At 53.2% G+C, this 14790-nt stretch overlaps 1 protein-coding gene and 1 long non-coding RNA gene across 16 annotated transcripts in view; one reads left to right on the top strand and one right to left on the bottom strand.

Annotated features, from left to right (window-relative positions):
- Positions 1-2975: 2975 nt before the first annotated feature.
- LOC138916341 (uncharacterized) lies at positions 2976-10369 on the bottom strand. 2 transcript variants are annotated; one of them, XR_011423541.1, is made up of 2 exons: positions 7870-9463; positions 2976-4724 (listed from the first exon to the last, which is right to left on the bottom strand). It is a non-coding gene; the product is annotated as an uncharacterized lncRNA (long non-coding RNA). The 2 variants fall into 2 exon arrangements; XR_011423542.1 differs by having other exon boundaries at positions 3658-4724; positions 9148-10369.
- Positions 10370-12125: 1756 nt separating this feature from the next.
- The window catches only part of MPRIP (myosin phosphatase Rho interacting protein), a 145014-nt gene continuing 142349 nt past the window's right edge, over positions 12126-14790 (top strand). For 5 of the 14 annotated variants that reach the window (XM_070228366.1, XM_070228368.1, XM_070228367.1 and 2 more), the window contains exon 1: positions 12127-12374. In XM_070228366.1, the coding sequence (XP_070084467.1) occupies positions 12252-12374 (123 nt within the window). In that variant the 5' untranslated portion in view covers positions 12127-12251. Of the gene's footprint in view, positions 12375-14790 lie in introns of all 14 variants that reach the window. The other 9 variants (XM_023653688.2, XM_070228370.1, XM_070228369.1 and 6 more) reach the window with 3 other exon arrangements.

Raw genomic sequence — 14790 nt, 5'->3', positions numbered from 1 at the left:
AAACCTCACGGCAGCCTCTACCACTCGCCAGGCACAGTTTCAGACATGGGGTCGCAGAAGGAAACAAGATAAACAACAGCTTTGTCCTCACAGACCTCACTTTCCAATACAGGAGACAAGTGAGATTTCAGAGTGGGAATGCCGATCGGGCCGGAGAGGGGTCCTGGGTGAAGGAGGCTCCAGGCAGAGAGGAGGACAAGGGCAGGTGCTGGGAGGGGAAGAGCTTGCAGCGTGTGAGGAACAGACAGCAGGCTCCTGCAGCACCACTCCGGGGAACAGGCCACCTGTCCCATTCTTAGGACGTTCTGGAGGGTCCCCTACACTGGTAATACACAGCTATGCCATCAGCTTTCCTTAGAAAACAGGTTCTTCCTAAGACCAAACCAAAGTTCCTCCTGTCACATCTGAAGCCTAAGCCTTCTCTTCCAGGGCGCCCTGGACCCAGAGCAAGCTGGTTCTTCCTGCCTCCTCCTCGCCAGCTCTGAGATAACCATCATGGTGGAGAAAGTTAATGAAATACCACGTGACCTAAAGCATCTTCCCACGGACCCCAGGCAACAAGATGGGCCTATCTTATCAGTCCCGGGACACAGTAAGACGGGCAAAGCCCTTGGAAAAAAACTGGACCCAAGACACTGAGTGTAGCCTGGGGAACTAGCCTGAGTGCTGCATTCAGGAACTGGAGGGGTTTCAGGCAGCCTGTGGGGGAGGGGGAAATAGGTAGGTGGTACTAATGAGGGTGTTCAGGTCAGTGCCCAGGAACTAAGAGGAGAGAAAGAGGGAGCTAAGCAAATCTTAGCTTCAGGTATGGCTTGACCTCCGGAACCCTGAATATAACTGGCTCTCCCCCCTCCCCTTATCACCTGAATCGCAGTCACTTTCCTCTCTGTGACACAATGGCATTCTCACTAGGTCTCCCTCCTTCCACTCTTGCCCCACTGCGAATCTATTCTCCACATATTTTAAAAACCATGTCACTCCTCTGCTTAAATCACCACCCATGGCTTCCTGATGAACTTAAAATAGAGCAGAAACTCCTTATCAAGGCCCCAGAGGCCCCTGTTGATCTCCCAGGCCCGTCTCTTTGTCCTCTCCCCTCACTGTCCCTTGAGCACACCATGCTCAGTCCTAGCTCACAGACTCTGCACCCGCCGTTCGCTCCTGGAACGTTGCCCTGCGGCCTGCCCAATGGGACAGGACAGCTCAGAGGGCAGCGCCCTCAGCCGTCGGAACGCCCCAGCCTCTCTTCACTCTCCAGATGGGCACCGTCTAGTCGGAGTTTTGCGATGACAGAAATGTCCTCTCTCTGCTGCCTAGTACAGTATCCACCAACCCCATGTGGCTTGTGAGCACCTGACATGTGGCCATTGAGGCCAAGGAATCTTTAATTTTACTGAATTGAAACTTCAATGTGGCTGGTGGCTGCCGTACTGAACAGCGCGACTCCAAGGTTTCTGGAGGCGTGATTTCCCTTCCTCTCCCTTAGCACGATTCGACCTTATCCTCTCTCTTTGTCTATTGTCTGTCTCTCTGACCTCAGTGTACACTCCATGAGGGTCAGGAATGTGTCTGTCTTGTCTACTGCTGTGTCCCCAGGCTCAGACTGGGCCTGGCCGTAGGAGGTGCTCAATACACATTTATTGAATGAATGAAGGACTCCTATGGTCCGGGCCATGAACTCTGGAGCTACCCAGCTCTCTGAAGGGAATGCTAGTTCTTTTTTTTTTTTTTTTTTGAGGAAGATTAAGCCTGAGCTAATATCTGCTGCCAATCCTCCTCTTTTTGCTGAGGAAGACTGGCCCTGAGCTCACATCCGTGCCCATCTTCCTCTACTTTATATGTGGGACGCCTACCACAGCATGGCTTGCTGAGCGGTGCCATGTCCGCAGCCAGGATCCAAACCGGCAAACCCTGGGCCGCCAAAGCGGAACGTGCAAACTTAACCGCTGTGCCACCGGGCCGGCCCCCGGAATGCTAGCTCTGCTAGGGACTTGCAGTGTGACCTCAGGTCAGGATCTTGCCCTCTCTGGGCCCAGTGTCTTTACCTATAAAACAAAGGGCTGGAGCTGAGGGTCTCCAAGGGCCCCTTGGTCCTGAGGCTCTGAGGCATCCTGCTCCTTTTCTTCTGCCCAAGATGCCCTTCTTTTACGCATCTCCTCAACTCCCCATCGCCCCCCTGGGCCCCCCAGCCACCTCACAGGAAGGGCGACCAGACAGGCTGTGTGTGGGGAGTGATCACATCAGGCCCATGACCAAATGGCCTCAGGCAGCACTCGTGGCAGATGACGAAGGGGTGGCGGGCTGTGGGGGCCGTGTCCCGGATCACAGACTCTCCAGCTGGTCAGGGCAAGGGGCCCCTAGGAGCCAGGCCAGGGCAGGCTGGCAGCTGCAATGTGTGAGTGCACCAAGAGTGGACTCCAGAGCCCTCCAAGCCTGGACCCTGCAGCCTGCCTGCCCTTGCCCTTCGCACCCCAGAGCAGACTGGCAGGGGCTGCTTGGACCTTATGTACGTCTTATGGGGAAAGGCAGAGGGAACTGAGAAGCTGGTGCTGATTGTGAGAGATTCGAACCCTGACCCCCAGCATCCAACACACACACACACTCACGTGCATGCACACATATATACACTCAGTCAGACACAACACACAGCTACAGAAACTGACATACACTCACACACAGGCATGGACACACCGAGATGCTCATACATACAACAGACATGCAAGCAAACACAACTCAACCAGGCAGAGCAGACAGACAGACACACACACACACACAGTGTAAACACACAGGCAATCCCACAGAAACATGGACATGGAGGTATCAGGGCAGCTGGATAGCACAGTTACCCACAGACACACACAGACACGCGGCATCGTCTCACACATACACAGCAGACACACAGATGTACGCCTCCGTACAACCCACACGCACACTCACACGTCATGGACCCACAGATAAACAGGTCACTATGCACGTAGATGCATAACGTGGCCATGCCTATATTCGCTCTCAAAGGCAGCCAGACCCCACCTGGACATGCACGGACACGGACACCCAAGGAGATGCTATATCCATAACTTACACGCAGAAACGCATGCACGCATGCAGAGGGATGGCCCCTACAGTGACCTGGTGAACCAGAGGGTCAGAACTCAGGCATGCGGGCTCTGAAGAAACCTCCACAGTCCAGCCTGGCCACATGCAGGGCTGCAGGCCGGAAGAGCAGCAGCCTTTCCCTGCCCTGGCCAGCTGGCTATTCTCCAGGCCCTGGTGCAGATGGGGGGGCCAGGGAGGGGGCGGTCCAGCTGGCCGCCTGTGTTGCCTGCCTCTTGCAGTCCCAGCCCTCTTCTCTTGGCTGTGTGACCCTGAAGGCCTCCTCCCCACCGCTGAGTGGGCCCTCGGTTTCAATTTCTTTTGGAAAATGAGATGATCTGTCAGAACTGGTTCCAAGTCCTGCAGGACAGCAACTGGCTGGGGCCATGAAGCTGCTGCCTGTTTTAGAAGGACCGTAAACACTCCGGCTCACCACGGCCACTACGGTCCTCTCCTGCCGGGCCCTGGAGGCCGAAATCCTGGAAGGATGTCTTCCTAGACTTTTGTTTTCCTGCGTGTGTGTGTATATGTGCATGTATATCCATTCATGTATATATACACACCTTATCAGTATTTTTTTTTACAAAAATGGGCTCATTCAGCAAAAACTGTATGACACCATACACAGATTTCCCCTTAACATATCATGAATACATTTCTATGCTAATAAATATCTACATTCTGTTTTTTTTTAAATAATATTAAATTTTTGACTGATTCTAGGTTTATAGCCAAGAGAGCACAGGAGTTCCTGTGTACTCTTCACCCAGCTTCCCCGGATGCTAACGTCTTGCATAACCATGCTATATCTGCCAAAACTGAAAACTTAACGTCAGTAAAATATTATTAACTAAACTATGCACTTCATTAGGATTTTGCCAGTTCTTCCACAAAAGTCTTTTTCATATTCCAGGACTCCATTTTGGATGCCACGTGGCATTCGGTCTAAGTCCCTTCCTTTGGCTCCTCTGGTCCCCGACAGTTTCTGAGTCTTCCCTTGTTTTTCGTGACCTTGACGGTTTTGAAGAAGACTTCTCAGGCATTTTGTAGAATGCCCCTCAGTTCAGGTTTGTGTGATGTCTTTCTCACGATGAGACTGGGGTACGGTTTTTGAGGGAGAAGACCACAGAGGTGAGGTGCCCTTCTCATTGCATCCTGCGGAGTACCTGACATCTCCACGATTTATCTCTGCTGACGTTAAGGGAAGGGAGTGTCTGCTGGGTCTCTCCTCTGTAAAAGTACTATTTTCCCCCTTCCACTCCATCCTTTAGATACCAGCCATAACGTCCATGCCGCACTCAAGGGGAGGAGGATTAAGCCCCACCTCTTGGTGGGCGGGGCATCTACGAGTGTTATTACAACCTGATTTTAACGACAGGACATCATTCTGTTTTATGGATCTGCTGTCGTTTATTTAGCTGGCACCGTAAGGTCGTCCATGTCTGTTGCTTTTGGTCTTTCCTTTTACAAACAAAGCTGCAAAGAACGATGCTGTAGCTCAATCTCAGATCCAACAAATATTTTTGAAGCCGCTCCTCTGTAACAGGCGCTGCACATTCGGTGAACAGTGTCCGTGGACCTCTTTCATTTTGCTGTCTTGGAATAAATTCATGGGTGTTAGGATTGCTGGGCTGAAAGATAAGCACATTTTTAAGGTTTTTGATAAGTATCACTAAACAAACCTCCAGGAAAATTGTACCAATCTACGCTCTGGATTGACATTTTTTTCTTTTTCAATCTTTTTTTTCTTATTGCAAAAATAATTCATGTTTTCATGAGATAACTGAAAATTACTTAACGGACATTTGGTGATATTAACGAATTACTGTTTTGTTTTAGATGTGGTAATGATATTGTGGTTCCTTTTGAAAACTAGTCCTTATCGTTTGGAGTCACGCACTGAAGTATTTACGGAAGAAATGGTATAAGCTGGGGATTTGCTTCACTCTGATGTGGGAGGGGAGTAGTGTGAGTAGGGGGTACGCCTGAAATGAGAGCCAGTTAAGTTGATAACTGTTGAAGCTGGGGGTTGAGAACACGGACCTTCATCATATTAGTAAAAAATGGTATTAGTGAAAAACTAAAAGTTTGTTAAAAACATTTTACACACAATATAAATCTATAGCTTAGGTGAGAGTCCCATTCTCAGCAAACAACAGTTTGGTGTGTGCGCCTGTGGAATTTTTCTACGCAAATACTAACTTTGTATTTTGCACATACACATATACTTAAAACAGGAATGAGCCACCACTATTTACAACATTTTCCCACTCACTGTTAAACTTCACCATACTTTGCAGATAGCTGGCCACTTCAACACTGTCATTCTTTAACAGCTTGGTGGCACTCTCCAGTATCAAAGAACCATAATTTATTTATCTGATCCTCTAATGGTAGATAGCTGGCACATCTCCAACTTTCTGCTCTTAAGAAAAACAGTGCAGTGAAAATCCTTGTAGATAAGATACCTTTGTGCACCTGTGTGAGCAATTCCACAGCCTATCTTCCTAGAGGTGGAATTGCTAGGTACAAGGGTGTGCCTATTTAAAAACTTAATACAATGGCTAAGTTGCCCTTCTGGTGGACTTTGCATATCCAATGTGTAACAGACTCTCCCAGTACATATCTGAAGACTAAGTCATTTGGCGCCTGCAGTAGAAAAGCATCATGGAGTCGGAGCTGGAAGGGGCCTCCAAGATCTTCTGATCTCGCTCCCAGGGTAGCCACCCAAGCCTCAGAGAAGGGTGGGGTCCAGGAAGCACCCTTGGCTAGGGGTTGTGTGGAGCAGTGGTTATGAACATGCTGCCCAAGTCTGAATCCAGGCTTACCGCTTAGTGGTTGTATGACCTTGAATAAGGTACTTGACCTCTCTGGGCCTCAGTTTCCTAATCTGTAAACTGGGAGTAATACTAATCCTGGGTGGCAATCAGGGAGGGGCTAGGAGGCTTTTCTCGAAGTTTCATTTGTACCATTCTAATTAAAGTATATGTGCATTTGGGGTGGCTCTGGGGAGACTGACAGGGGATAGGCGGAGGGTACTAAGGACCCCCATCAGACACCACTTGGCTCTGCCAGAGCTGACTTCCAATGGTGATGTTAGGTGTGGTGAGATGATATGTGAGGGACACCCAGTCCCCGGCACAGAGCCCAGCACGCTGTCAGTGCTCCATGGCTGTGGACCTCCCTGACAGCTTGCACGATGGCTGACAGGCGCTGGACCAAGACCATAGAGACTGACCTGTCTGAGAGACTGGCCAGGACAGGGAGGCCCAAGTGACGGGGAAAGAGGGAACCCAAAAGGGATGGCCAAATCTGGCCCACTGCTTGTTATTGTAAGTAAAGTTTTACTGGGACACAGTCACACTCTTTCATTTATGTGCTGTCTACGAATGCCTCCAGGTGACAATGGCAGAGTTGAGCAGTTGCAACAGAGACCATATGGCCTGCAAAGCACAAAATATTTACTATTTGGCTCTTTACAGAAAAAATTTGCCAATCCCAGCATTGGGGTTATAGGCATCACAATAAGTGCTGATAGTTCTTGAACACTTACTATGTTTCAGGTACTATTCTAAACATGTCACGTACGTTTTATTTAGTCCTCACAATAACCCCATGAAGTAGACACTATTTGTGGTAGCTAGTCTCAAAGATGGCCCCAGTGAACCACGCCTCCTGGAATTCACGCCCTCATGTGGTCCCCTCCCACATGGAGTCTTGGGCATCCTTGTGCTGACTAATAGAATGCAGAGTGATGGTGCATCAGTGCCAGGCCTAACCTTTAAGATGACTGGTAGCTTCTGCCTCCTCCCTCTTGGAACACTTTGGGGGAACCCTGAGATGCCACTTAAGAGATGCAGGGAGAGGCCATGGGGAAAGGAAAGGCTCTGAGACTGTAAGGAGAGGGAGTGGCCTAGATGGCCGGTTTTGTTCTAGCCTCCAGAGGACTCAGCTCGGTCACCATCTGACTGCACTCACAAGAGAGACCCCCAGGCACGCCCAGCAGAAATGCTCACTGAGCCCAGTGAACTCACAGAACCATGAGAGGCAGTAAGACGGTGGTTCAGACGCTAGTTTGGTAGGGGTGAAGTGGCTTCATGCAGCAATAGACACCTGAGATGGGACCTCGACTGGGACTCTCCCAGGTCTATCTGACCTCCAAGCCTTTTCCTCCCCACTCTCGCTTAACCAGTGGTCTGCCCTCTGCATGGACATTAGAACCCCCCAAGGAGCTTTTCCAGATGTTAATTAAATTAGAATATCTGAGAATGGGGGGGCCCAGAGTAGGTTTTTTTTTTTTTTCTAAAGATTTTATTTTTTTCCTTTTTCTCCCCAAAGCCCCCCGGCACACAGTTGTATGTTCTTCGTTGTGGGTCCTTCTAGTTGTGGCATGTGGGACGCTGCCTCAGCATGGCTTGATGAGCAGTGCCATGTCCGCGCCCAGGATTCGAACCAACGAAACACTGGGCAGCCTGCAGCAGAGTGCGGGAACTTAACCACTCGGCCACGGGGCCAGCCCCTAGAGTAGATATTCTTAAAAATCTCCCAGGATCTGAGAACCACAGCTCCATCCACTGTTTCCAAAACTTGCCTAACGATAAGAAATGCCTGGCACACTTATTTAAAAGACAGATTCCTGAGCTCCAACGACACACTGATTCAGAATTCCCATGAGAAGGCCGTAGAGTTAATACGTTCCTCCTGGTGAATCTTATTATCAGTTTTAGAAGAGAAAGGGCGAGGGCTGGCGTGGTGGCGCAGTGGTTAGGTTCACACCTTCCGCTTGAGTGGCCTGGGGTTCGCCGGTTCTGATCCCGGGTGCGGACATGGCACCGCTTGGCAAGCCATACTGTGGTAGGTGTCTCACACATAAAGTAGAGGAAGATGGGCACGGATGTGAGCTCAGGGCCAGTCTTCCTCAGCAAAAAGAGGAAGATTGGTGGCAGATGTTAGCTCAGGGCTAATCTTCCTCAAGAAAAAGAAGAGAAAGGGTGAGAGGAGAGTCAGCTCCCAGGTTGGGAGAACTGTTGGGCAGTTTCCTGTCAAATCAAACATAGGCTTACCAAAGAACCCTGTCATCCCCTCCTCGGTGTACAGAAATAAGTCCTTAAGTCCACCAAAAGACGCGCACAAGGATGTCCCTAAGAGCTTTCTTCATGATAACCCAAACTGGAAACATCCCAAATGGACACCCATGGGAGCACGGCCAGATGAATGGCAATATAACTACACAATGGACTGCGAGGGGGCAGTGAAAAAGCATGAAGCACTGATACACACAACACCATGGACAAATTGCTCAGACGTACTGTTGAGTGAGAAAAGCCAGACACAGAGAGTGCAGGTTCTACTTATAGACAGTTCATGGACAAACCAGACTAATGTGTGATGACAGAGATAACACAGCGGTTACCTGTGTGTGCGTGCCTATTTGTGCGAGGTTCCAAAGCTTGATGTGAGAGTGGATTTTCCTGTGTGTGTGTGTGTGTGTGTGTGTGTGTGTGTGTAAGTTCTGCTCCCTCACACGATGCCATCAGGTGCAAAGAGCAGGACTTGCATTTGGGGCCCACCTGAGAAACCTGTCTTTGTTCACTTCTTTGCTGTTTATTTGAGATACACATTGTACACTGAGACGTGCACAATAAAGGGAGCACATCTCAGGTGTACAGCCCAGTGAATGTTGACATGTTTCCATTGGGTATTTGACCTTGTGTGACGTGCTATTCTAGGCTCCTGCAAATGGAACCCAAGGCTTATATTTGCATGGGTTTTATAATTGTGTGTGGGAAATACGACAATACAAGACAGAACAGCAAGTGTGGCTTCATTCACTCGGCAGGGCTTTGTGAGCAGCCATTATGTGCCAGGCACTGAAGTAGGCCTGGGGGAGACAGCAGGAATGAGATCCAGCCCTGCCCTCTGGCGCCCAGTCTAGTCAAGTTCTGGAGGGCAGCACAGTGAGTGGCTAGATCTACATATTCCACCTCCTGAGTGTTTCCCAGATTCATTCTGATCTCCACCTCCCACTGACCCCGTCCTAGCTCAGACCCCCACCTTCTCTACGCTCTGGGCTATTGCAGTAGCTTCCCGGTTGATCATGTTTCCGGTCCTCCACCTCTGAGTCATTCTCCAGGCCAATAGCCCTCATTTAAGCGCTCAATCTGAAAGATCCATTTACTGGTTCCCCATTGACCAGGCAGCTCTGGTATTGCCTGTGTGGGCTTGAATCCTCACATAGAGGGTCTATACTGTGACCACAGGCAAGTTCTTTAAATGCCCTGAGGCTCATGTGTGTTTTCTGTAAAATGGAAATAAAATAACAATAATATTGATAAACAACATGACCTATCTCCCTGAAGAGGCTGAGCCTTAGTCTGTCATGATGGGATTCCCACAGCGTGTGCCCTCGGGCGCCCCATCTATTTGCGGCTCCCAGTCACTCTCACTGCTCGTTACTCTCCCCCTCTCTGTACCACCCAGTCATGCTGAGGTGCTTGCATTCATGCACCCTTTGCTTTCAAGGCCCCAAGCTTCTGCTCACATGCTCCTTCCATCTGGAATGCCTTCCCTCTACCTTCTCCTGGCTGGGAGTTCAGCTCAGAACTCGGCTCAGCCACTGCCTCCTCCAAGGAGCCGTCCCTGAAGCTGCATAAGGAGCCGGCTGCCCTTGTCTGGACCCTCACCACGCCCCGGATTGGATTTGTTTGTCCGCCTCCTGTTTCTTTTTGTCTCCACTTGCTGGAGTATGAGCTCCTTCTAGGCAGGGCTGAATCAAACGCGTCTTTATCCCCCAGTTGTGGGGCCCTCCCATTCAAGGCAGCTGCTGGATGTGTCCACCGACCTGAGCAGAACATCCCAAGCTTTTTCTTAAGGGAAGTGGCCTTTGCATTGACCTTGAGGCATGGGTAGGACTTTAAAAAATTATTTTACAAGTTGTATATACACACAATACCAATCTAAAAAGAACAAAAGGGCTTACAGTGAAAACTAAAAGTAGGCCGCCTCTCAACCACTCAGCTCCCCTCCCCAGAGGCGCCATTAGGATCAGTTTCTGAGTGTTCTATGCAGGCGAGAATTGTCTGTCTCCCCCCCACCCCACACAACCTTTTTTATTTTGCAAAAATTTAAACCAACAGAAAAGTTGCAAGAATCGTACAACAAACACCCTTTGCCTAGATTCACTAATTAACATTTTGCCACATTGCGCTAAATATTTTAGAAGCACTATATCATATAATGCTCACAGCCACCATACCATCATGCCAATTTTGTAGATGAGGTAACTGAGGCAGCCAGCAGGTGGAGGGACCTGCCCAGGGCTGCAGAGGCAGCGAGGGGTGGAGCTGGGCCTCCCGCTTAGGCTGCCCAGAACTTTGACCCACCTGCCTTCAAAGCTCCCTTTGGAGAAAAGCATTTTCCTACACTCAGTTGAAATCCACCTCTCTGAGATACTCACCAGATGATCAGTGGAAAAGTACACATCTCTGGGAGCATTTGCTACTTCTCTTAAAACCTTCCCACTCCCTAAGCAACAGCTGCTGTCACGGCTGCTAACACATGCTTCAGCGTCACCTCCTCCGTGAGGGCTGACTTAGCTCACCCCCTGTTTAGAAACTCCCCTCATGGACTCTGGCTGCCAGCAGGCTGACATTCACGAGCCCGAGCTCAGAATCCAAGGCCCTGGGTGTTCCAGCCCTCAGGCATCCCTTTAGCTTCATCCGTCCCTCTCCCTCCTCCTCTACCTCCACCTCTAGCCATTCTCAGCCTCTCAGTGGCTGCTTACCTTTCCCTTCCTCCTTGATGCCGCCCCTGATTTTCCCGAAGACCACATTTCCCCATCTCTGAGTTCTCGAACCTTCTGCCTGTGCCTCCTTTACAGTTTTCTCCAGGTGGTTGTTTGGCCACCAGACTGGACAGTGGAGGTTTGGAGCGTCAGCTCAGCCCCTCCTAGCAGAGTGCCCCTGCATAAATTACTGCAGGCGTCCGAGCCTTAATTTCCTCAAGCACGTAATGGGTGAAAGATGCCGTGCTCAGCACCTGGCAGAGAGTCGGCCTTCACTAATCGCCCATAATAGAACTGACAGCTCCTCAAGGCTGACATCTTCTCTTACTCATCCCTGGAAACCCTCCCTCCTATTTCTTCACATCTCCTCGCCTCAGTTTCCTCACATGTAAAATGGAGATGATGATGGAGAGGCTGTGAAACTTTAACGAGCTGATGCATATCGAGCGCCTGGACATTATCTAACCCTTATTAATAAGGCTAACTAGGACTCCTCCGACGGGGGGCCTGGCGCATAGTAGGTGTTAAAACAAGAACTCAGAGCTGGGCCCGGGTGTCCAGAATGGGCGCAGGAAGACAAGGCTAGAAGCGAGGTTTGCGGAGAGCCGGCTGGAGGTCTGCCCCGCCCCCGCAGACCCCCGCCCCTTGCAAGTCCCCCGCAGGCCCCCGCCCCGGCCCCGCAGCTGTCAGGGGCTCAGCGGCCTGGGCGCCAGTCCACCAAACCTGAACGTCCCATCCCCGCGCCCCCACCTTCCTGCGCCTGCACAAGTTACCTTGCGCCCGGCGGCCCTTCGTCCCGCCCCCGGCTCCCATTGGCCAAGGGCTCCCTTTGTTAGCCGGGTAAGCCGCTGCCATAGGCCGGCAGGGCCGCCGGTCGCCCGGCCGCGGCCCCGCCCCGCCCCGCGCCGCCCGCCAGCCCCCGCCCGCCGCCCCGCCCAGAGCGCGCCAGCCGCCCCGCTCCCATTTGCTGCGGCCGCGCGGCGCCGAGGGCAGCGGCGGCGGCACCGACCCGGAGCTGCACGACCCGGCGCCGGGGGCGGGCGGAGCGCGAGGGGCGGCGGGCGCGGGCCGCGTCCATGGGCCTGCGGCGGGCGGGCGGCGGCCGTGCGGGCGGGCGGCGGGGACCTCGCGCTCTGTGAGGGCCGCGCGCGGGGCCGCCGCGCGAGGGGAGGCGCCCGCGTCCCGGCGCCCGCGAGGCCCCGACCGCCGCGCGGCCCGGTGAGAGGCGGCCGGCCGCGGGGCATGCGGCGGCGCCCGCGCTGAGCGGCCCGCCCGCCGCTGTGCATGCTGCCGCCGCCGCCGCGCCGCCCGCCGTCCGCCGCGCAGCGCGCCGGGCCGGGCCGGGCCTCGGGGCCTGCGCCGCCGCCGCGCGACCATGTCGGCGGCCAAGGAGAACCCGTGCAGGAAGTTCCAGGCCAACATCTTCAACAAGAGCAAGTGTCAGAACTGCTTCAAGCCGCGCGAGTCCCATCTGCTCAACGACGAGGACCTGACGCAGGTGAGCGGGCCGCGCGGGCCTCGCGGGCGCGGGTGCGCCGGCCGGCGGGGGGGCCGTGCGGGGTCCGGGGCGCGGCGGGGCGGGGAGCGCGCGGGCGGCGCGGGACAAAGGGAGGCGCTCCGGTCGACCGCGGGGCGCCTCCTCCCGCTCCCCGCGGCCCGGCCGCCGCGTGAGTCGTGCCGGGTGTGCCGTGACTCCAACGTGCCTGCTTCTCCGCGGAGGGGACACAGGGCTCGGGAGGGGCCCGCCGCTGCCAGGACCCCGGAGTCTGTCTTGGGGCCGGGCTCGGACTCGTCCGCCCGGGGCGGCTGAGGCCGAAGGACTGTGCGGTGGCCCGTGGGCGCCCCTCCGGTCTGGCGCAGCCGCCGTGTTCCCCGTTGTGGTCGCCGTCGGCGGCCGGAGAGCGGGGCAGGGTCCCGAAGGCTGGCACGAGCGTCCGGCCTTCGAACTTCGGCTGGGGGGCCCGCTGTCGGCGGGGGCCTGGGGCTCCTCCCCGCCGGGCGCGGAGTGGGGACACGGGGTCGGCGGGCCGGGCCCCTTGCCTGGCCCGCGCTGTCGGGAGAGGGCTCGGACCCGTCCCGGAGCTCCCGGGTCGGCGTCAGAGCCGCCGCCTCCAACGGCGCCGAGTCCTGGGCCCGTCCCTGGAGTGGCTTCGGAGAGGAGGGCTTTGTGTGGGTGACAGCGGCCTGGGAAGTTGGGCTGCGGTCCCCGGTGGCCCTTGGGGCCCTCAGCGGTCGCCTGCGCTCCCGGCGCCCAGGGTTCTCCGGAGCACGGGCAGGGCTTTCGGACGTGCGGGGTCCTTGCCTCCCTGACCCAGCCTCGTCTCCGTCTCCTCAGGAGGCGTCTGTGGCCCCTCCTTGCCGTCCTGCCCAGCCTCCATCCTCTAAGAGCTTTCCCTCCCCTCCCCGAACGAGACCAGGGGAGCTCCTTTCGCATTCCAGCCCGGTGTGACCCAGGTGTCGCCGTCCCTTTGCAGGAGAACCCCCGAGATGGAAAACATTGCTTTGAAGTGCCGCGCCTGGCTGTTTTTCATGGTGCTTAAGCGCTCACAGGGTTTGACTTGTTTACATGGCAGAGCGGAGTCGGGTGGCAGGGCAGGGGTTGTGGCCTGGGATGTGGTGCCTTCCTCTGAGGTCAGGTTCCCAGCAGCCAGCGAAAGACCCCTTTTATCTAAAACCAAAAGCTTAACCAAACACTCAAGGCTGCAAAGTCATAGATTGTCAGGGCAGAAGGGCCAGGTCAGCTTGGGAAAGGGTGGAACTCAGTTTCCTGGTGAGTTTTCTGGGGTGGGGGGTGGGCTTTAAGGGAGGTTCTCTCTTCTTGACTGGACGCCTTTTTCTGGGAAGCAGTTTGTGTGCTGATGAGGGTCCTGGACCAGGAGTCAGGAGACTTTGCTTCTAATCTTGCTGTTACTTTCAGCTGCACGACCTTGAACAAGTCCCTTTGTATAGTTTCATTTCCTTTTCTATGAATTGGGACTAGGGATCCTGGCTTACCACCCTCACCAGGCTGTCGTGGAAAGCAAGGAATGGTCTTATTCAACTTTTTTCTCTTACAATTTAAAAGACAGAAATTGCCTACCGAATAGTGAACTTGGGTTTAGGAAGTTTCTGGGCTTGGCAAGGGTTGTTCTGAGAGAGAGTCATGGTTACTCCAAGCGACTGCCAAAATTGGTAACTTGGGTATTTACACCTCATCGGGCCTGTTTTCTGATTCTTAAGCTTAGATGAACTAGAGTGAAATCTGCATATTTGAGCTGAATCTGTTAAAGATTAAAAAAAAATCTGTTGATTATTAATTGGATTCAGGAGAGGTTGTCAAAAATTTGAAGTACTTTACTCTTTTCATCGTATTCGCAGTTTAATTGTGGATTTTGACACAGACCCGAGTCTTCCAGGCCACAACTGGAATGGTAATTTCTGAAATAATGAGTGGGGTTATTGTGCTGGGAGAGATTAGGCCAGCCTTCTACCTCCTGGGATCTTTCAGGAAGAAACTGCTCTTGAAAAGAGGAGGAGGGAGACTCCAGGGCTGTTGCCAATAACCTTAGCTGCTGCTCTCTGCATCCGGCCCTCCCCCGGCCTCTTACTCTCATCCTCCTGGCTCCCTCAGAAAACCTCAGCCAGTCGCTTCCCATCAGTCTCCCCCCTGGTTCCTGCTTCCTGCTGCCCCTCCCCGCCCAGAGCTTGTTTAGACTGTCAAGGCTGGAAGATAGACCAGTGATCATTGAGGCCACCACCCTCTAAGGTGTTATCTTTCAGTCTTTCTGCGCATTTTTCTGTGTACCTGTGGATTCAAATACACAGTTAAAACCTTTTTTAAGCTAAACTGTGTGTATGTATTTGCAACATATTGTTTCTGCTTAATGACACATCTTAGGGCTCTTTTCATGGTATTACGTATAAATATACCAGAA

The sequence above is a fragment of the Equus caballus genome, chromosome 11 (genome assembly GCF_041296265.1).
Source record: "Equus caballus isolate H_3958 breed thoroughbred chromosome 11, TB-T2T, whole genome shotgun sequence".
Classification (NCBI taxonomy): Eukaryota; Metazoa; Chordata; class Mammalia; order Perissodactyla; family Equidae; genus Equus; species Equus caballus.
This window is presented reverse-complemented; position numbering and strand designations above follow the sequence as displayed.